Genomic DNA, 22687 nt, shown 5'->3' with positions numbered 1-22687 from the left:
AAATTTTGCAGCGGTATGTTACTTTCTTATAAATACTGGAAATTGTAGCTACAGCTGAATTATTAATTCTCTCATTTTCATTACAAATTGCAAAACAAAAAAACTGTTCACCACGAGAAACAGGAACATGCATAGTTATTTCTAAACGTGCATATACTTATTTCAGTAAGTGTTTCGGCCTGCTTTATTACATTTACTGGATATATTTATTTTCCAATCTATGTTTGTTCTATTCATACATATTTTTGTTTACTCTAATTGTAAAGCTACATCATTTATAGCGTTACAAATCAGATGGCGCCATTGGGCTCGTCAACTCTCCATTCAAGACCGTTTGCGAGACTGACTCAACGAGCGATAAAACAAGAACAGCAACAAAAAAACGATCTTGTGATTGGATGTAAAGATAAATCATTTCCACAATAGTGACATCTGTACTTGTAAAGCGTTTGAACTTGTAATGCCAATTATAGTTACTTCTCATTAAAAAATTTCTTGTTTAACTAGATTATTTGCATTTCAAAAAGTCTTCCTACTTGGATAAGTTCACTAAAATGCCCGTCATATATTCCTTTATAATTAGTAAAGTGGGGTCTAAAAGGTTTTGCCAGTGTCTCCCTTTTCCTTGTTTTTATTTATATGCATTTGTTATTAATTGAAGTTTGTTCATTTTTAGTTGACCCTCCTCAGCTTCTTTCTACTTTTCCGGAGAGGACAATTCAGCCTGGACCTACAGTTTCTCTGAAATGCTCCGCATCCGGAAATCCTTTGCCAGAAATTACATGGGAAATAGACGGGAAGAGGATAACCAATACTGACAGGTGGCTGGGAACTATGGATCTTTCTTTTTTAATTGATTGAGTGTCATTATTGAGTGTCAAATTGTCATAATTTTTCGATGAAAGGTTTTATTTTCATCTTCCAAATGAAATATGTAAACTTAAATGTACAAGCAAACGTAATGTATGGCTGATAAATCTTATTTGATGTATAATTAGTTTTCATTAAAAAAAAAAGAAAGCTCAGAACTATAACAAAATAAATGCAAAAAAATTATAGTTTGCCTTTGTAGTACTTTCTAAGTTAACTCTATAAATTATTTTTGTATAGCTGCTTTAAATTATTTGCTTCATCTTGTCAATTTTTATATCCTAAAAATTGAATTAAAATAGCTCCAAGATCATAATGAAAAAAAACTGCGATTTTTTTCCCCATTCAAGGATTTGTTTTCTGCGAGATAGTATTGTTATTTCGATCTTTGTACCATTAAAACAGCTTTGTAAGAGAAATTGCAAAATCTGTACGAATGTTTGTAATAATTGCAGTTTTTATAGCCCATCCAATAAAAGCTATAATACACATTAAAAACCAACAAACCAACAATTAGGATTGACGCTATTAATTCTCAAATCACGTGGAAAAAGGGTCAGTAGAAAAATGTAAACACCTTTTCAGCCAGGTAGTAGGAGCTTAAAATAAAACACTTAAAAATGAAATTCTAGATTTTTATCACGAATCCGATGTAATTTTTTTTTTATCGACTGTGCCAAAAATTGTCAGTTTTGTTTCTGGACCATAGAGAAGGAAGATTCCATGGGCTCGCTCTAATGGGGTGACATTTTTTGTTCATAAGCCCATTACTGTAAAGTCAATGAAGTATTTGAAAAGAAGAGATATAAGCCAAAATATGACTAGGGCTGTCACCTCCCTAGAATAAATTCTTTTTTTGTCTAATGGATAGTATAAGGACACTTAAAGCCTATTACCAAATTGGCATAAATGGATGAAATGGCATAAATGAATGAAATTCAGTGACTAACCTGTCCATAGACCTATTACTGTAAAGTCAATGAAGTATTTGAAACCAACAGATATGAGCCAAAATATGACCTGGGCTGTCAGCTCCCTAACAATAAATTCTTTTTTTTGTCTAATGGATAGTATGAGAGCACATAAAGCCTATTACCGAATTGCCATAAATGAATGAAATGATTTTATTTAGTGACTAACATGTTCATAAACCCATAAACCCATTACTGTAAAGTCAACGAAGTATTTGAAACTAACAGATATGACCAAAAATATGACATGGGCTGTCACCCCCCTATGAATAAATTCTTTTTTTGTCTAATGGATAGTATAACAGCACATAAAGCCTATTACCAAATTGGCTTAAATGAATGAAATGATTTTATTCAATGAATAACCTGTACAGAATATTTCACTGTCTAATCTACAGGACACAGCACGAAAACGTCACGAATCTGAAATAAAGGAGTAACACAAAGGAATTGAGAAAAATTAGAAATAAACTAATCCACTAGAAGGAGGTAGATAAACAAGAAAGGACAAGAAGATAAGAACTGAAACAGAAGAAAGCGAGACAAAAAAAAACTTTATAAAATATCCAGTCTTTTTCTGTTGCTGAAATATACTATAACTGCGTGCATAGCCTTTTTTATATGCCAAATAACATTGGTATTAAATATAGTATAATCTGAAAATCTTGAAATTTATTGGCATTTCAATTTTTTCATTTCAGTACTTAACACTCAAAAAGATAATGAAACAAAGCCTCTTTATCACTACAATCATAAGTTGAGGAATTGATTTTATTCATTTTAGAAAAGTGAACTCACTTTATAGTGGCCAATGATTGTTTGTGGTAGGCTTATAATTAGGGAAAGTTTTTGCAGTTGTCGAATTGGTATGCAAAACGTTTTTAGTAGTTGCCTGATTTACTTGAACTATATGAAAAATAGTGTCTGAAAAACAGTTGACCCAGACACTTATGCACGATTTACTGCCAATATATATATGCATGTCTCCCCCTCCCCCTCTTTGCATTCATGCATGAGTTGACAACCTCATTTTTCCTTTTTGTGAATTTCAGAAGTTTATAGGTAAATACAGCTTCAAATTATCCTTTTAAATCAAACATTTGAAAGAAAAAGTCTCACCTTTGTCTGACACAGAGGTAGTGTATATTCTAGAAGAAGCTTCTAATGAAATTTGCCTTTCTCAGTGTTGCCATATTCAAATCTCACCCCTTCCTCTTACGTTGCAGTTTATTTTTATAGCGATGGGTAAATTCTGATCATTTGTTCATAATTTTTTTTTATTTTCATCCCAGATAAATGTTAATTTACTATGATAGTTTACCGTATCAATGAAATTGATCTAATATTTAAATCTCTTGCCTTTCATAAAAAAAAGATGTTATATTTGAACATTTATGGCGAAAGCCTTTGAGCATTTGGCCGCCAAAATATGGGCAAATTTTCACTTGAGACCTACTCACAAAAAAGAGATAGATATTTTTTTTAGCTAATATTCACTTTGTACTGCGAATAGAAATGGCTTTGCATTTTAAATGAAGTTGAGCAATTTGGGTGCCAGTTTTAATTTATCTCGGAGGTTTCCAATTCCTTTCTTCTGACGTTTTTTTTACCATCTTCTTTATTTAATCATATGATCTAAAATTCAAGCCCTGTTTTCTGGAGTAAAATATTATTGACATAGAAATGATGAAATGACTATGAAATATTCATGAAATGACTAAGCAGGTATAAAGACCTTTTCTGCGTTGCTCACTTCAACGCATAGTCCTAGATAAACCCACGCTTATTTCAACTGAACTGTGAGGGTGTCACATGTTTTGTATTTTAGGTATCAAATCAATCAACTTACACCAAGTGCCTCCGAAGTCGTATCCTTCTTAAATATCTCTTCGATTACCACAAACGACGGTGGTCTCTATGTCTGTAAAGCTTCTTCAAAAGTAGGTGTCTCTGAACACAGTGCTCGTCAAAATGTTTATGGTATGCCGTTTGTTAAGAGCATGGAGAAAATGTCTATTGTAGCTGGGGAAACGATGTACATCAATTGCCCTTATGCTGGACACCCGATTGATTCTATCTCCTGGGAAAGAGGTATGTTATATATATATATATATATATATATATATATATATATATATATATATATATATATATATATATATATATATATATATATATATATATATATATATATATATATATATATATATATATATATATATATATATAACAATTGGATATTTATTAACATTATCAAGCGAGTAAGCTTTCTTAATGAATTTTATGAATAATGAATTTTAATCCCAATGAAGATCTCGCAATATTTAGTAAAAGGTTGGTTTTTAATTAAAACTTGTCTAACTGGTTTGCTTCAATTCCATTGTTGGATAAACGAATAATAAAGGATTTAAATTGAACGTTGATTGACAATTTTGAAGGAAAAAGAGAGAAAAGAGGAAATAGAAAAAAGAGAGAGAGAGAGAGAGGGATTTTTAACTTTACAGAAGGGAGTGGGGACGGTATAGAACCGCCGTAACTTTCTATCCACTTTCTGATAGCCTTTTTCATCTTGGTATGCCCATTGGAAGAGGTATTAAAGAAACCACTAAGCTTGTAATTCAAAACCTCGCTAAAAAGATTTGAATCGTATATGCTTCGCTTGCATCTAATATCACAGATCTTAGTCGGTTTCACCTTTCCAAACTTTACAACAGTCTAACTGTGCCCCGTCTTCTTGCTATGTCCTCCATTTAGAAATTTTTTTTGCTTCAAAAAAATAATATATTAGCCAAATCTATTTTAAATTCGCCAAGTATCTGCTTCATCTGCCTCCTTGGACCAGTAATTCTTCTCTGGTAAAAAAATTCAAATTGATTCTGCCTGCAAACATTATTGATAAAAGAGCGGAAGATTTCAAATCCTCCTCTAGAGACCTCAACCGCCAGTGGTCTTCCCTCTTCATAGAGTATGTAGTTATGTGTGTGTTTATTGATTGTAATCTCTCTTTCGTTGTTGTTTATTTTCTCTTCTTATTTTTTGTCTTACTCTGTCACTACGGCTACCAACCCTCCTTTGTTTTGTTGATGGGTCAGAAATAAATTGATATATATATATATATATATATATATATATATATATATATATATATATATATATATATATATATATATATATATATATATATATATATATATATATATATATATATATATATATATATTATTATATGTATTGCTATATTTATTCTTTTCCAAATAAAACTGTTGATTTTTTAGATGCTTATAAGGAAAACTGATCAAAAGGGATATAAAGGGAGAACTAGTTGCACTCCAGTCAAGTTCAGTCCTGAAAAAAGGCACTAGAACTTTCAATGCATAGGATGCAACTGGCTCTTTACTGAGGCAATACTAGCGCGTTGCCTCCAAGTTTTTACGGAAAGTCTTATGAAAAATAATGAAGTATAATCAAGGATGTTTGTTTATCATTCATTTTCTCTAGTCTTCTTTTGTGTCCTCTTAAACTCTTCGTTAATAAAAGCAACTGAAGAGTAAGTCTTCATCTAAAAATGAAAATTAGTAGGTTTTGAGTTTTTGAGTGCAATAATTTACTTTGTTCTTGTACCTAGAAAAAAAGAAACATAATAAAATTAATGGAAAAAAAAACTCAGGAGAAATGTAATAATTAAAATTGAATATCGTGTTAAAAATTGAGCCATTTTCAGTTGGTGATAGTTGTTACTAAATTTTTTTTTTTTTTTTTTTTTTTTTTTTTTTTTTTTTTTTTTTTTTTTTAATAGAAGCTTTCATTATCCCTCTTTTGGACTAGGAAAATCTTACCGCTTTGACATGAGCAATATATTTTGCATTGTTTGTTGTTCACGTAATAACCGATAAAAATTAATATTTTTAATTCCCTGAAAATATTAATCTTGTTACACTAGATTGTTATGCCTCTCTTTAACACACGCACACACACAAAAAAAAACGGAACAAGATGAATCGCTAAATTGCTCAGCGCAGAAAATTGTGATTTCTTCAGTGACGTATTATAGAAATAGAAGAACAGATAAAGAGTCAAGTAAACTTACTCATCAATACAAAAGTAATATTCATCTTAAAAATATAGAAAAAAAACAAATACCACTATATAAATTAAAAAAAATTCTAGCAGGCATTGAGATTAATATATTGAGAAAATAAGACAGAGAGCTCGGTTGAAATATTTTTCTTCCCTAATTTAGGGTTTCTTGAGATATTTTATTTTGATATGGCTTATTAATATGACGGACGTGTTGCATAGATTGTGTGGGTATAGGAGGAACGTAGTTTGAAATAGGCTGCGTTTGTTGAAGGATTACAAGGCTAATTGTGGGCTCTATTTCCTTCTAGGAGGTCGAATTTTGCCAATCAATAAGCGTCAGCAAATCTATCCAAATGGTACTCTGGTAGTAGAAGGTGTTCAAAGAAATGCAGATCAAGGCTCATACACATGCGTCGTGAAGAGCTCACCCGGGTATTCAGCAAAGGGCACTGTCGAAGTGCAAGTCATGGGTAAAGTTACTTTCTGTTCTATATATTTAATCTGATAGTGCTAATTTTAAAGTTGATTTCTTTTAAAAGTTATTTTCCTTAAAAGCTAATTAATCATTTACATTATAAAGAAGACAATAGGTATAAAAATGTCTTTAAAGTCATTCACAAGGATGTTTCTACTTTGAAATTGCTTTTATACCTGCATTAAAGTATTCTGATTTCTTGATTGTTTTTAAATGACGCTACTCATTTACTATTATTATCAATACCAGTTTTATTTCTTAAACTTATCTAAGTAATTGAGGCTTTTGTTTTCATGTCAAATAAGAATAGTTACTTGAACATGCAAGTAAATCCTGAGACTATTTAATTTGTTTTCATTTTGTAACTTCAATTTCTTAAATTACGTTATATATATATATATATATATATATATATATATATATATATATATATATATATATATATATATATATATATATATATATATATATATATATATATATATATATATATATATATATATATATATATATATATATATATATATATATATATATATATATATATATATATATATATATATATATATATATATATATATATATATATATATACGGAGTTTGGTTATAGTTAACTAAGATAAAAGAAATTTTGCAAAACAACAAGTCATTATTCATTAATTCATTATTTAAATTCTCTATACCGTGTACTTTTTGTTAAAAACTTGTCATTTGTTGGCCATTTAGACTATAATGTTATACTTATAAACTTACTCGTAAATTTCGGGTAACAATTTTAGTTGTTTGTATAATTACAGCTCCCCCCGTAATATCTCCTTTTTCACTTGATGGTCCCAGTGACTTTGGGGATAGTGTCCAACTAAATTGTCATATCACAAAAGGAGATGAGCCATTTCAAATAGAGTGGTTTCTTGGCAAAATCCCATTGAAGGGCACTGGAGATTATACTATTTCTCAGGTCGGAAAACGCACCAGTCTCCTGACTATCAGCACCGTTTCCCATGTGCATGATGGTGTTTATACGTGTATGGTTACTAATGATGCTGGAACAGTATTTCACTCGACTAGCCTTGCTGTAAATGGTATGAAGATACTGAAGGATTATTTTTGTCTTGTTTGCTTCTACAAGCTTTTTTAGTTTATACATTTTCAAAAAAACCTTAAGACCGTTTAAAACTTTCAAACAATGGTCTTAAGACTGAGAATTTACTGTTAAAATTTGTGTGAAAATGTTCAGTTTGGTCGTTACTACATCCATGAGAGGGGGTAGGGGAGCATTCCTCTGAAATCAGTGCAAAAGAACTCATCCAAAAACAAATACTTGTGACGTGGAAATAAGCTTTTTATATGTTAATCCACTCCCTCTCATACTGTGCGCCCAAAGCTATGTCGCAAAGATAAAAGGTGTGGAAACGAAGCGAATCAGATTTTCTGGCGTATACGTTTAATATCGGACAAAAAATTGCTTGAAAATTAAGAAACACACTCATAATCATTAATGACCCTCTACCATCAGCATTCAACCTTTTATCCTATTCTAACTGGTATTTGACCTTTGAAACTTCTTTTAGTGTCCCCTAGTATAGCCCCGTTTGCTGCTGAAGACGATTTGTTCGAGGGTGATAATGTCTTGTTAACCTGTAATGTTCCAAAAGGAGATGATCCCATTGAAATTACTTGGTATCAAAACGGAGCTAAAGTCATCCACAACAGTAAAGTGAGCGTTTCTCAGTTTGGAAGTCGTGCAAGTATACTTGGCCTAAATAGCTTAAGCTATCAAATGGATGGAGAATACACCTGTGTGGCGAGGAATATAGCTGGCGAATCTAGTTATACTACAGTCGTCAAGGTTCACGGTAATTTGCAAAGGAAAACAAAGGCGGAAAAAATCTCAGGCGCTTACCTTATTTACCTTTTTGCCTTTTCTTTGGAGTTTGTCTTTAAGTGGGCACTTTCCTTCTTTGAGATCTCATTGGCTTTAAAAGGGAGTCTTGATTAAATACAACTTTTTTATTTTATTTTTTATTTTTATTTTCCAAATTTTCTCTTAACCTTCTTTGTAAGGTTCTAGATTTGTATAATCTCATGGTTTAATTCTCTTTTCTCTTTATCGGTGCTGTAAAAGTCCCTTATATGTTATTGCTTTAAAGGATATATTTGAGGAAAATACGTTGGTTCTCGACATAAATGCTATGTTTAGATGCCAATAGTTTCTGCTGCCTCATTTCTAAGAAAGAAACTTTTGATTTCACAAAAACAGTTTTTTTAGTCTTTTATGAATGCATATAAAAAGGAAAAAAACTGTAATGTAAGCATTCATACGCTTCTTTTTTCTCCTCGGTTGTCCTTGAACGGAAATATTATTTAGTTCATAAAATATTCAACATTCACATGATCCCTATCATAAAAAAAAAAAACAATTTACCTTTTCGCTATGTTTTACCTAAGATTTATCACATGCATACATAGATGCGTAGTGTTGATTATATGGTGAGATGTATTCAATTTCTACAGTTAACTGTATTGGGGAAGGTGTTCACTTGACATGTTTGTTGCAAAAGGAGATGATGCACTTTAAATACAGTGCCTTAGGAAAATCTGTTGAATGGCATTGTAAGTCTCAGTCTTTCTCAGTTGGAAAAATATATAGGAATTTTTTTAGTACTTTCAAAAGAGCTGTTTATTCTAATTAAACGGCCTTTGTAATTAAGGGGTCATTCTTAAAGAATTGGAACAAATTTTGAACTTTAGCGTAAAGAGCGAGGCATTGACGATGGGGCGAACCCCCTCATATACGTAATAATTCCTGTTCGTTTCAAGTTTTAATGTTTGGTCCTTAGTTTCAGTTGAAAAGACTTGTTTTTTTCAATTTAATTTATGATTGTTTTTTAAATAATGCTGGGAAATCCGGCGCCGCCTTCATGGAAAATTCCCTTCCTCCATGGAAAGATCCTCCAGCGTGATTCCCTCCCCCGACCCCCACCTGAAAAAAACCTAAAAATTTCTGTATACTTCCCCTATAACCAATACTATATGTAAACAATAGGCAAAGTTCATAACTTGCATCCTTTCCCCGGGGACTGTGGGGGATTAATTCATCCTCAAAGACCTATTTGTTAGATTTTTTGAATGGGTATCTCGAAATTTTGATCCGATGACTTTGGGAAAATATGAGCGTGGGAGGGGGCCTAGTTGGCCTCCAATTGTTTGGTCACTTAAAAAGGGCATTAGAACTTTTAGTTTCCGTTTGGATCAGCCCAAACGGCTCATCCGAACGGCTCATCCAAATATATATAACTTATATATTTGAAATCAGCATAAAAATCTGGTTCTTTTGTTGTATCCATTGGCATCAAAATTCCGTTTTTTAGAGTTTGGTTACTATTGAGCTGGGTTTCTGCTTACTTACACATCGTTACCACGAGCTGTTTGAAAAAGGTCTGCTATAATTCACATGAGGATGATGAACAAAGTGACGATGACTCTTAGGGGTTGTTTCCCCCTTTTTTCAAAAATAAGTCATATTTTCTCAGGCTCGTAGCTTTTGATGGGTTGGACGAAACTTGATGAAACTCAGGTATTTGAAATAAGTATAAAAATCGATTTTTTTATGCATCTGTTGGTTATCAAAACTCCGTTTTTTAGAGTTTCGGCTACTATTGAGTCGGGTAGCTCCTTACTTACAGATCGTTACCACGAACTGTTTGAAAAAGGTCTACTTTAAATCACAAGAGGATGATGAAAAAAGTGGATGTCTTGTAAAATACTAGTTTTATTTTACTCTGCCAGGCTTAGAAGCGTCAGTGAAGCTGTGTTTCTCTATTTTCACGCGTAATTTATAAATTAAAATAAAGGACTGTTCATTTTAGACTTAATACGTGTCAAAGGAAATTATTTTTTGTCTCTCCAACTCAAGCAAGACAAATAGCAACTGTAAAGCAAAGCAAGTCTGGTCGTGTGTGATTTTAACATGGAACAGAGAGTTTGAAATAATAAAAAGCAAATCTCCTATTATTTGGAAGCCCACCCTTTTCAGGTTTCACTAACTTATATTTGACCCTTAACACTTATTCTAGTGCCTCCTAGCATAGCTCCATTTGCTGTTGAAGAAGAATTATTCGAGGGTGATAATCTTGTGTTAGCCTGTAACGTTCCAAAAGGAGATGATCCAATTCGGATAACTTGGTATCAGAATAATGCTCGAATTTTCCATTCGGAAAAATTCAGTATATCACAGTTTGGCAGTCGGGCAAGTATAATTGGCTTGAATAACTTGAATTACCAAATGTATGGAGAATACTCATGCGTGGCCAGTAATGCAGCTGGAAAATCTAGCTATTCTGTAACCGTCAAGGTTAATGGTAATTTCTAACAATGAAATTATGGATGGTAAAATCTCAGGCCAATCATTTGTTTAAGGATCATACCTTTGTATAGTTTTTCATGTGGAAAGGATTATTTTGCCTTTCTATTGACCTCGCAGATTTTTTTTCTCTCTTTTTTATATTGAGAAGGTCCAACTCGAATAGTTAATTGAGTTAACAATTGTTTTTTGCTAATAATCACGTCTCAAAAAGTAAATTCCTATGCTGTTGTATACTAGTTTTCGTATCCATTTTTAGCTTTTGTAGTCCCAGGTATTTTATAGCTGTCAGTGTGAAAAAAAAACTTCTTCTAAAACAGGTTACATCATTTACAGCAAAGCTGTATCACGTACAATACAGTTTTTATGATATCAATTCTTTCATTGTCGTTGTTTATAATATCGTTACAGTTCCTCCTGTAATATCCCCCTTTCTATTTGATGGCCCCAGTGACGTTGGAGATAGCGTTCAATTAACTTGCCATGTTACCAAAGGGGATGAGCCACTTCAAATAAAATGGCTTCACGGTGAAGCCTTTTTGAAGAGCAATGTAGATATTACTATTTCCCAAATCGGAAAACGCACTAGTGTTCTCACTATCAGCGCTGTTTCACACAATGATGACGGCCTTTATACATGTGTGGTTGTAAATGCTGCTGGAACAGTGTCTCACTCAACAAGTCTTGCTGTGAATGGTAGGAGGTTTTTGAAGGGCTTTCCTGTCTTGTATGCTTTACAATTTGTTTCTTTTATTCTGTAAAATATTATTGGATTACTGGAACAGTGTTTTATATTCCCTAAAAAATTAGTGAGTTGAATGTGCTTTCAATGCTCGGAATGTTTAATGTTAAAAAATTACTTACTAAAAGAAATGATTTTGTTACTATCTCTATCAGCAAAAGAGTCGTCTTTCAGAATGATGAAATCTTTCTGAGTCATATTTTAACCTGTAATTCTAAGTTGAAAAATATGTGGAAGCCGATATTCTTAACGAATTACCCCCCTCCCTCCTCCATCCCCATTGACCCTTCACTTCAGCCTCTAATTCGCTTTTGTTTACAACTGAGATATTTTTTCAGTGCCTCCTAGTATAGCTCCTTTTGCTGTTGAAGGCACATTTTTTGAGGGTGATAATTTGCTGCTAGCCTGCAATGTTTTGAAAGGAGATGATGGCATTCAAATGACCTGGTATCAAAACGGTGCCAAAGTTGTCCATACGGGAAAAGTAAGCATATCTCAGTTTGGAAATCGGGCAAGTATACTTAGCCTGAATAGCTTGAATTACCAAATGGATGGTGAATATACTTGTGTGGCTAGCAACACAGCTGGAACGACTCGCTATTCAACCACCGTCAAGGTTAATGGTAATTTCTGAATCTAAAATTATGAAGTAAAAACTCTCAGGCGTGTACTCCTATTTGTGGTTCTACCATTATCTCTGGATATTTGCTTTAAGGGATGTTTATAGTATGAATTACGTAGAATCTTTCTCAGAAAGTCGTGAAACTGACAAATTTTCCTAATGCGAAAAGTGTTTAGAAAGAAACATCAAAATTAGAACTATCATCCCCTCCTAGACGTAGCCGAATGCAGGGACGGGAACTGGGATTTTTTCTTGAAAATCCTAGTGAAAGGTTTGAAAGTATACGAAGATCTTCATTATTTGGAAAATTATTTCCCTGATATTAAGGAAAGTTAATCCCTATAAAAACTTAATGCATACTTGGAAAAATCCTATGTCGTATTTAATTTCTTTTTTTCCTATATTTGCTTGAGTGTGCACCATTATAAAGAAGAACATGGCTGTGCGATTTCATAGGTGTTTTTGATAGTGCTATCTAAAAATCAACCACTTCGGTCTTGTTTACTAAGGCACTTGCTTTTTGCTACAGCTCCATAATGTCGACCTTCAAACATTTCAGTTCCTCCAACGATCATGCCATTTATGCTTGATGATGTATACAACGAAGGCGACAATGCTCAGTTAAACTGCTATGCAGCAAAAGGAGACCATCCCTTAAATTTTTCTTGGCTCTTTAACACCCAACCTATTATCCACTCGGAGAAAAGCAGCATAGCGAGATTCGGTTCTAAGACTAGCATTCTCACTCTTAATCAGCTTGATTATAGAATGGACGGAGAATATGCCTGTGTCGTTTCAAATAGCGCTGGGAAAGCAACACACGTAGCAGTAATGAATGTTCATGGTAATTTAGTAACTTTAAATGCTTTGGTCCGATCTCAGGTTGGTTTTGAAAGATCTTTCTAAAGAGTTCTGTATTTTAGCAAAATCTACTTATGACTTTGATGTAAAAAAAATTAATGTTTTTAGTACTCCCAAAAATTCGACCCTTTGGTTTCGAAGAGAAACGGTACACTTCAGGAACTCCAGCTCAGTTAGGCTGCGTTGTTGCTGAAGGAGATTTACCATTAGAAATAAAGTGGACATTCCATGGTGTGGAACATAGTGGTGAAATTGGTATAACAACTCATAGAATTGGGGTAAAATCGAGTTTACTGGCCATTGATTCCGTGGCTGCTTCTCATAGTGGGGCGTATACATGTATTGTACGAAACGAAGCTGGGATGAATAATCACACTGCGCATCTATTTGTTGACGGTATGATACTGTATATAAGGTTAATTTGCATGGTTTTTACAGTTCCCCCTGTCATATCTACATTCAGCTTTTCTGATGATCCTCTGAATTTGGGTGATTTGGCTGTTGTGCAGTGCTCAGTGGTCAAAGGGGATTCACCGGTACAACTTTCCTGGACCTTTTATGGTCAAAATATTTCTTCGGAAATGGCCGTTGTTGTAAACAAGCTTAGTGAAAGAATAAGCGTTTTGTCTATACATTCTGTCGCTTCTGGACATTCAGGGGACTACACGTGCGGAGCTAGGAATGCTGCTGGTAAAGCTCAGCATACGGCAACACTGATTGTCAATGGTATTTTACCATTACTGTTCTTATTCCTTTGCTTTGGTTTCTTTACTGTTTGTTCAAATCTCGGGCAAGGCCGGAAAATTCACCCGTTGCAATTTGTATTATTTTGTGAAATATATGATAAACTGTTACCACGTTTTGTATATCAGAAATGTTCCTCTCAATCAAAAAAAGATTTAATCGCTTTGTTTTAATTTTTTTAACAAAAAAAAGACAAAAAGTTCTGAACTAAGTATCTATGTTGCAATGCTAGGGAAATCCATTGCTTTTGTTTTAATTCTGCAAATACCCTCGCCACTCTTTCAAAGTCGCATAGTAGCGATTCCTAGTTAAATTTCATCAAATTCAGTTTAAGCGTCAATTCATATTAAAACGTCTTTGTTGGAGATCAGATTCATAAATACTCTGACATTCTAATTAACTACAATAAACCCTCAAACATAAGTTCTTTCAGTACCACCGATTATTGATGCATTCTCGTTTGGTGACTCTGCCGCTAAGTTTGGTCAGCCAATTGTTGTTCAGTGCGTAGTTCTAGAGGGTGATTTGCCCTTATCCTTAATGTGGGTTGTTCATGGGAAGGACTTGTCGAGTCAAATTGGCATATCAACAATGAAACTTGGACCAAAAATTAGTATTCTCAGTATTGATGCCGTAACTGCAGCACATGTTGGAGAATATACCTGTTCAGCTCATAATTCGGCTGGGATAGCTAATTATACAAGTATACTTACTGTCAATGGTGAATAAAAGTTTATATTTATCATTTTTCTTATTTCAGAACTCTAAGAAAAGCTTCATTTTTGTTTGGGTTGCGTACCCCCTATTTAACAATGGGCTCAAAATCTGACTAAGGAGACATTTATATCTTTACAAACTATTTATGTGCCAGCAGTTGATCTCTTACCATTGTTTTTGTTTTCATGGATCTCAAAATTTAAAAAAAAAACTTGTGAGGCTTAGTTTATTTCTAAATAAGTAATCTTCATTCTTTTGTTAAATATGTTAGTCTGAATGCTTTGTTTTGTTACTGCTAAAATGAATTGTGGCAGTTTGTACTTCCAGTTGCTCCAGAACTTATTCGTATTTCCTTTGGAGAGACTCCGTTATTTGAAAGTGACCCCGCCCAGGTTCAATGTGTTGTTATAAAGGGAGACATGCCTCTTGATGTATTTTGGTTTTTCCAAGGTAGTAGACTTGAGAATGTAGAAGGGATTAACATTGCAAGAATCAATGCAAGAAGTAGTGTTCTTGCCATTGAATCAGTCACCCAACATTATGCCGGGAATTATACATGTGTTGCTTCAAATGAGTTTGGAAGATCATCGTCTACTGCCCAGCTAGTTGTTAATGGTAAAGCGCTTTATTTTGTGGCTAAAATTTGCTTTTCTTTTAGTCCCGCCTGAAATCAATCCGTTCAATTTTGGGAGCATGCCCTTAAACGCTGGTAGTTTGGTGCAAACTCTGTGCGTTGTAAGTAGTGGTGATTTGCCCTTGAATTTAATTTGGAAATTTGACGGAGACTGGTCTAAAATGCGGGAAGATGTCATAGTGATGCCACTGGGTGCCCGCACTAGTATGCTAATAATAGAATCGGTAACTTCTGCACATAGTGGCAACTACTCATGCATAGCAGCTAATGCAGGCGGTACACAAGTGTATACTGCCCCACTGAGAGTAAATGGTAATTTATTTTCTAGTACTGCCGAAAATTCTACCTTTTGATTTTGGCTTGGACCCAATTTTCCTCGGCGGGACTACTCAAGTGACTTGTCTTGTATCAGAAGGAGATCTACCGTTGGATATTCAGTGGAATTTTCTGGGTAGTGAAATATCCTCGAGAGTTGGCATAACGACAACAAGGGCCAGTAGCAGGATTAGCTATCTTGTTATTGAGCCTGTGATACCTGGCCATCGGGGAGTTTATACTTGTCGAGCATCAAATTCGGCTGGTGTGGCCGAATTTTCAGCAGAACTTTATGTCCATGGTAGTACAATAATAAACTTGCTTAGTACCCCTAACGTGAGCTTCAGCCTACATCTTGAAAGAGAAACTAACAAAATACTACCCTTTCCATGTAATGTAATAAGTTGGTATCTTTCTTGGACTTTAATCCAAAGAAAAAAAAAACAATGAATAATCCAGGGAAGCCATATCGCCCTATAAATAGCACTCTTAACTGGGGATGCTGTATAATTTTGTCTTTTATATTTATTTTCCTGTATTCTTGCAGTGCCCCCGAAAATCTTGCCATTCACATTTGCTGAAGATTCAATATATGCTGGAGGGGTTGCCCAAGTGACGTGTCTTGTCACTGAAGGTGAAAGCCCAATAGAAATCCAATGGAACTTTTTTGGTTCTGCTTTATCGTCAAAAATGGGTATTACAACGACTAGGGGAGGTCGTGCCAGTATGTTACTAATTGATCCTGTTGCACCTGGACATAGTGGAAAGTATACTTGCGTAGCTAGAAATGTTGCAGGAGTCTCGGAATATTCCACAGAGCTAAATGTACACGGTTAGTAGTGTTGCCGTGTTCTAAATTCCGGTCGTCTCAGGCGCAAGGCACATTTTGTATATTTCACTGTGCATAAATTGCAAACACTTGTAAATGCACTGCGTCAACTAACCCTTAAGAAGGAACTGTAACTAATGCTTGTAGATTATTGTTATTTTTCTCGTTAAATCATTCCAACCTCCCATGTTCAGGATCTGGATTTGCATTTTTAATATCGTATTATTAATTGACTTTTAGAGACGTTTCAAATTGTTTTGTAGTTCCGCCGAAACTGTCTTCTTTTGACTTTGGTGACGACCAAATTTTTGCTGGAAGCGTGGCTCAAACAACATGCGTTGTTACCGAGGGAGAAAGTCCTATTGAATTCCAGTGGAGCTTTACTGGTAGCTCAGTCTCTAACAAAATGGGAATTAGTGTTATAAAAGCTGGGCCAAGAGCAAGCCTTCTCATAATTGATCCTGTTTCACCTGGTCACAGCGGAGAGTACGCTTGCACAGCAAGGAACAGAGCTGGAACTACTTCGCACACTGCTCTGCTACACGTCCATGGTGATTTGCATAGGAATATGCTTGATTGACGGTGGTCAAATCTCAGTCTTACATCTTAAGTTTATGCACACACACACGCAAATATACTATATATATATATATATATATATATATATATATATATATATATATATATATATATATATATATATATATATATATATATATATATATATATGCAGCATCGATAATGGATAAAACAAATAAAAACAGTATGTCGGTTTTTTTTTAATTTTTGGGTTTTCTTCCCATGTTTCATCGAATAATGGAATTGGAAATAAGCAAAAAATAGTTTAGCACCTTTATAAAACGGAACTTAGACCAATGTCTCTCATTTTAGTCCTCAGAATTAAAATTTTTAGAAAGTCAGCATAATTGTGAGGATTAATAACATGATAAGCCAAAGTTTTTTAGTTCCTCCAAAAATTTCGCCGTTTTCATTTGGTGAAGATTCGATTTATGCTGGAGGTGCAACTTCAGTCATGTGCATGGTATTGGAAGGAGAGAGTCCCATCCAAATACAGTGGTATTTTCTTGGGTCAGAACTATCTTCAAAAATGGGTATTACAACGACTCGAGGAGGAAGGGCAAGCATGCTTGTTATAGATCCAGTCGGACCTGGACACACAGGAACCTACACCTGTGTTGCAAGAAATGCTGCTGGAAAGGCCGAATATTCTACGGCGCTCAATGTCCATGGTTAGTTAATAAATATTAGGATTTGGAATGCTATTGAACTGTGATAGTTTAGCAAAATTAAAATCTCGGGCGCATACTCTTCAGTCTGAAAATGCTAAAACTCCTCACCTTTAATCTCTGATCCTTCTGAGCAACTGATGGCAACTGACAAGCTTTCTCCGTTCGTTGTGGAGTTTTGCAGCCGCCATGACATTGGGAAGAACACTGCATCATCAGCTACGCATTATTGGGGTGGTAGCGATACTGCACAACCTAAAAGAAGGCAAAAAAGAAGATAAGCTTTAAAACAAAAGGAATGCGATCTATGTATTATTTCATCTATGTATTCAATCCATGTACTACTTTACTATTTTATGATATTGGGGAACACATGGCAAGTTAAAGATATAATTGTTTTATGCCACAGTCTGAAATATTTTTACATGTTCTCTGCTTTCAGAAAAGCCACAACTCCTTCCCATGACTCCCTCTCTTGATACATCAGACGGTGGATTTGTACAGCTCACCTGCATTGTAGTATCGGGGGATCTTCCAATTCATTTTTCTTGGCTTCTTGATGGGCATTCACTTACTTCTTCAGATTCTGTTTCTATCGTTAATGTTGCACAGCAAACTGGCCTTCTGATCATGAGGCAAGTCACCCTAGAACAAGCGGGAAAATATACTTGTCGTGTAAATAATTCAGCGGGGGTTTCTGAAGTAGAGGCTGAAGTTCGTGTTAAGGGTATGCGCCTGAGATTTGACCACCCTTTTAACTTTTTTGCTTTTTGCACTCTCTCACTGTCGCTTGGTTTTATTTGCTTACTTAATATTGCTTGTTTTGCATTTATGTATTTAACCAAGATTGTGTGTAGAATTGTTTATTGTTTTAGACAGGTTGTATTGTTGTCAGGGCTATGTTAAGTTTGATGGATTTATTTAAAACAGTCTTTCTATTTTAAAGTTGGTTTAGATTTTTAAAATCTCAACTTTTTTGTTATTATTATCATCACCGCTTTTTTGTTTTTATTATCATCATTTTATCATTTTTTGTTATTATTGTTTTGTACGTAGTATGCATTGGATGCGTCGCTATTAAAAATGGTTTTACTTTTGCAAAACCTAATTTTGGCGTTAAGGCTAGATGGAGTTAATTTTTCATAGTAATATTGTAGTAACGTAACAATTACAATAGTATTACATATGCAATACATAGCTTATTGTCTGAAGTATTAATTACAATATTAAAAAAAACAACAAAAAAAAACAACATTTCACAGATAGTTTTCAAAGATATAGCCAAAGTTAGCCCCAGAAAAGTTCAATAACTTTACTTAAAAGTAATAACTTTATTTATTTTTATTAAAGCTAATTATTTTTCCCTTCTGGTTTATCATATTGTATTATCACTAACTAAAAACATATACATCCTTTAACATCGAAATCTAGTCACTTTTCTCATCTGAACCTGACCACCTTTCTCAACGCGCCCGATTAAAATATTAAAGAGGGGACCTAATTGCTTGATGATTGTAGTCTCTTTACGTAAGAACAATAATAGTTTTATGGGTAATATTTTTCACAGGCGTTACTTAATTACTAGTGAATATAGCTAATAGATTTGGTCGCTCACTTTTAGGGTAATCTCGTCCAATCCTAAAATCCAGACAATTTAATTGGAAATCAAATAAAACGATAAAAAGTTTTTGTGAGAAAAATAATGAAAAAAAAAACAAACAAGAAAATAGTTTAGACTGATAGAATTCACAAAAGAATGATGTATTGCTGATATTTTGCCTGTATAATCAATAAGGTGACATTATGCAAATGAAGAAAAAAGTAATTAAAACGCCAAGAAACTAAACACAATGCAGACCTAAAAGGGATAAAAACAAAACAAACTAAAATGAAAAACTAAAATCAAGAGTAAAAAATACCGAATATACAATAGAATTACCCTTTACTGTTCTTGATCAGAAATAACGTTCTGGATAGCATATCATCTTAGTGTACACTCTTCCCTCTGTCCAAAATCTTTATAGAATTATAGTTCAATGGAAAGAATTAATTGAATAAGTCGAGTTCAGCCATCAGAGCGGGGGGGGGGGGGCATGTCCTCCTTTAGGCTAATCTACTAACTTTGACAATAAATGTAATATATCCCGGATGTGCTAAAAATTGAAAGGTTAAATATGCCTTTAAAACAAAGCTGCTTAACTTATGTTTATACGTAAATTTAACTAAATTTCGTTTATAATTTTCAAGAGAGGTATTTAAGACTTGAAAAATCCTATTATATATTTCTTGAATTATTTGATTTAAATGACATACTTTGAAGAACATAAATTGGGTACAAGATGCTAATAGTATAGCTGAACTACAAAAGTTGTAATGAAAACGTAATTTTTAATCATTTTGGTATTATTTTCTTCACTTTTTTACAACAAAAAACTAAAAATAGTAAAAAAAGAGGGTGATTATCTTTCAATTTGGAATAAGGTTGCAGGTAAAAAATTACCGTTTCAATAACAAAAATTGTGGCATTGATTATGATTTTACAGGGGTAAAGACCGAATGACATACTTCTGGCGTTACACGCTTTAAAAATGTGGTGTAGCGGTGAAAGATTTTATAAATTATTTTAAATCACTTTGTAAATTATCACGCTTTACTGGATTGGTGAAATTTTTACTATAAATTTCTCCAGGGACTTGCATTTACATTCTAAAAACTGTGAAAATTTTTAACTTAGATTTTATAGTTTTGTAGTACATTTGCTATTGTGCTGGTAGATTAGTGTGGCAATTCTATAAGATTGTTCAAGTTAGTGCTATTGGCTGCCAAGTTCTCATGTTATCGGTTAGTTAGAATCATTGTGTGTTGAATAAATTCCAGTAAAGCAGAATTCAGTAAAAATTAGTAGGAATAACACCTGATACGAAAAAATATAGGGATTAAAAGTAGTTTTCTGCCAGGAAAATCTTATTCTAAAATTTTGTTTGTTTTATATCAAAAATTGAAATGGATTGAAAGTTTGTTTTTATATTTAAATTGAAAAAATCCCTATAATGTTTTTTTGGCTTGTGTTTCCAGTTATTTTCAGGCTTTAATTACAAAAAGTATATAAGCTCAAAAGCTCAATAGTAAAGATTGAAAATTCGAACATTGCTTGAAATTTGAAGTCGACCAGTCCTTTGCCTCATTTTTGGGTGTATTAGAAGTTGAGGCTAATTAAATAAAGCTATCCGCTTGAACATGAAATAATACCAGTACTAAGCAAAATTATATTTGTTGAAATGGAAACACTGTTGAAAGACACTAAAAAAGGTGAATTGATTTATTCCAAAGAGCCTGTGATAGCCTCAATTTTGTTTTAAAAAAAGGCCCAATGTTGCTCCTCAAAAATGAAGAAACCACCAAAAATTAAATTACATAATGAAAAAAGCACATTTAAAAAATGAAACAGTGTTAAAAATACTAATAAAAAGTTGAATCGATTAATTTTGAACAGCCTAAGAAAGCCTCAATTTTGTTTTTAAAAAGGCCCAATGTTGCTGCTTAAAAATGAAGAAAACACCAACACTAAAATCACATGATGAACAAAAGCATATTTAATGAAAACTGATAAAAAAAAAAAAAATGAAAACTCTGTAGAAAAACACAAAAAAAAAAGTTGAATTGACTTACTTTGATAAAATTGGTTCAGTTTTTGTTTTTAAAAAGGTCCACTGTTGCTGCTTGTGAAAATCCTATTGAAAACAGGGCCCCAGATTTATCTTTGTCTTACTTGACACCATGCACATCTTTGTTTTGTGTCTAATTGGGTGACGGACATTTGTTTATAATGTAGTCCCTAAATTTTTAAGCTGGTCAATACGAACCAGATGGAGGAGTTTCAGTTTTTTTTTTATCCTTTGGTGAAATATTTAAATTTATTATTCTCAGTTTCCAACATGCCTGAAGATGATGATACAGCAAAGAACTGGTGAAAATATTACTCAAAGTATCAATTGATACCTGAATTTTCAATAATTATGCGTGAGGTTAAGCATCATTTCTAAATATATGCCCAATAATCAGACAGGCAGGTTTAAGAAGTAATCTTGTTGCCAAAATCTCTTACAATCCATGTTTTCAGTCACTGATTGTGGTAACTGCTAATATCTATCTATACTCTTTTCTTGTAGTGCCGTATTAACGCTTTTACTGGCAATTGTGTTGAATAGGGCAATTTTTCTTAATCCCCTAACATTCTTTACATAAGTTGCAATAATTTTTGTTTTATTTAGTCCCTCCACGTTGGATTATCGAGCCGACCGACAAAGCCTTTGCTCAAGGAAGTGAAGCAAAAATCGAATGCAAAGCTGATGGCTTTCCGAAACCAACCCTTTCTTGGAAAAGGGCAACAGGTTAGTCTACTTTTATTTACAGAGCATTTTCAAGTTGTGTAGCATAAACCTGCTTGCAAGCACATACACTGGTTCATGCCCTGACTCGATGTTGATGGTTCTAAAAAATTTGTTATTTTTAAACTAAAAGTTAACAACCAAACAAAACTAAACAACTAAATGAGTAACTAGAATAAGTCATTAAATAAGTAACTAAACAAAAAGTGAAAAAAGTAAAGTTTATAAAGAGAATGACAAAATATCTTTCACTAAACAGGAAATGAAAGAGAAAACAGAACAGAAAATGAAACTGTTTTGACTAAGATTACCGCCAAGCCTCAGTGCAGCAGAATAACAGATAGAAGACTAACCTGAAAAAAATTAAAGGAAAAAATGAAGCATACTTGTTTATAAGAATTAAAATAGTTGAAACATAAAACTAGAACTAAAAATAAAAATACTGCAATTGAGAGGAGCTTCATTTTCTATTGTAATCAATTGCTATATTCTATATTCTTTCTGTATTCTTTCTGTAATCAATTGCTATATTCTTTTGTTTTTAGAAATAGGTGTTCTCTTATTCGGAAAGCTACTTGACACACTTTAGCATGAAAGCTAAGAGAAAAGTCATCTTTTTTAATCTTCGAAGAAAAGTTGATCTTCGAAAAGAAGCTTCAAAACCTTATTTTCACCTTCCTGCAAAATTAGACACATGTGATTTGAAAACGGTGACATAATATCATCTTATATAAATTATATGCTCTTGGAAAATCTTTAAGCATAAGAAAAAATATTCAACCCACTTGAAAAGGACTTAAAAATACCAAAAAGTTACTGGAGACTGTAA

The 22687-nt window shown here is 33.3% G+C and overlaps 1 protein-coding gene across 50 annotated transcripts in view; it reads left to right on the top strand.

The window, feature by feature from the left end:
• Positions 1–22687, top strand: part of LOC136029210 (cell adhesion molecule Dscam1-like) — a 204323-nt gene that overhangs the window by 112173 nt on the left and 69463 nt on the right. For 17 of the 50 annotated variants that reach the window (XM_065707384.1, XM_065707382.1, XM_065707377.1 and 14 more), the window contains exons 9-13: positions 677–821; positions 3670–3932; positions 6230–6391; positions 13423–13710; positions 21742–21861. In XM_065707384.1, the coding sequence (XP_065563456.1) occupies positions 677–821; positions 3670–3932; positions 6230–6391; positions 13423–13710; positions 21742–21861 (978 nt within the window). Of the gene's footprint in view, positions 1–676; positions 822–3669; positions 3933–6229; positions 6392–7193; positions 7479–7967; positions 8253–10472; positions 10758–12682; positions 12968–13422; positions 13711–15407; positions 15696–15941; positions 16227–16486; positions 16775–17188; positions 17474–17912; positions 18198–21741; positions 21862–22687 lie in introns of all 50 variants that reach the window. The other 33 variants (XM_065707397.1, XM_065707391.1, XM_065707390.1 and 30 more) reach the window with 9 other exon arrangements.

Source organism: Artemia franciscana, chromosome 7 (assembly GCF_032884065.1).
Source record: "Artemia franciscana chromosome 7, ASM3288406v1, whole genome shotgun sequence".
Lineage (NCBI taxonomy): Eukaryota > Metazoa > Arthropoda > Branchiopoda > Anostraca > Artemiidae > Artemia > Artemia franciscana.
Note: the sequence above shows the minus strand (reverse complement) of the source record. Positions and strands in the feature narration are given on the sequence as shown.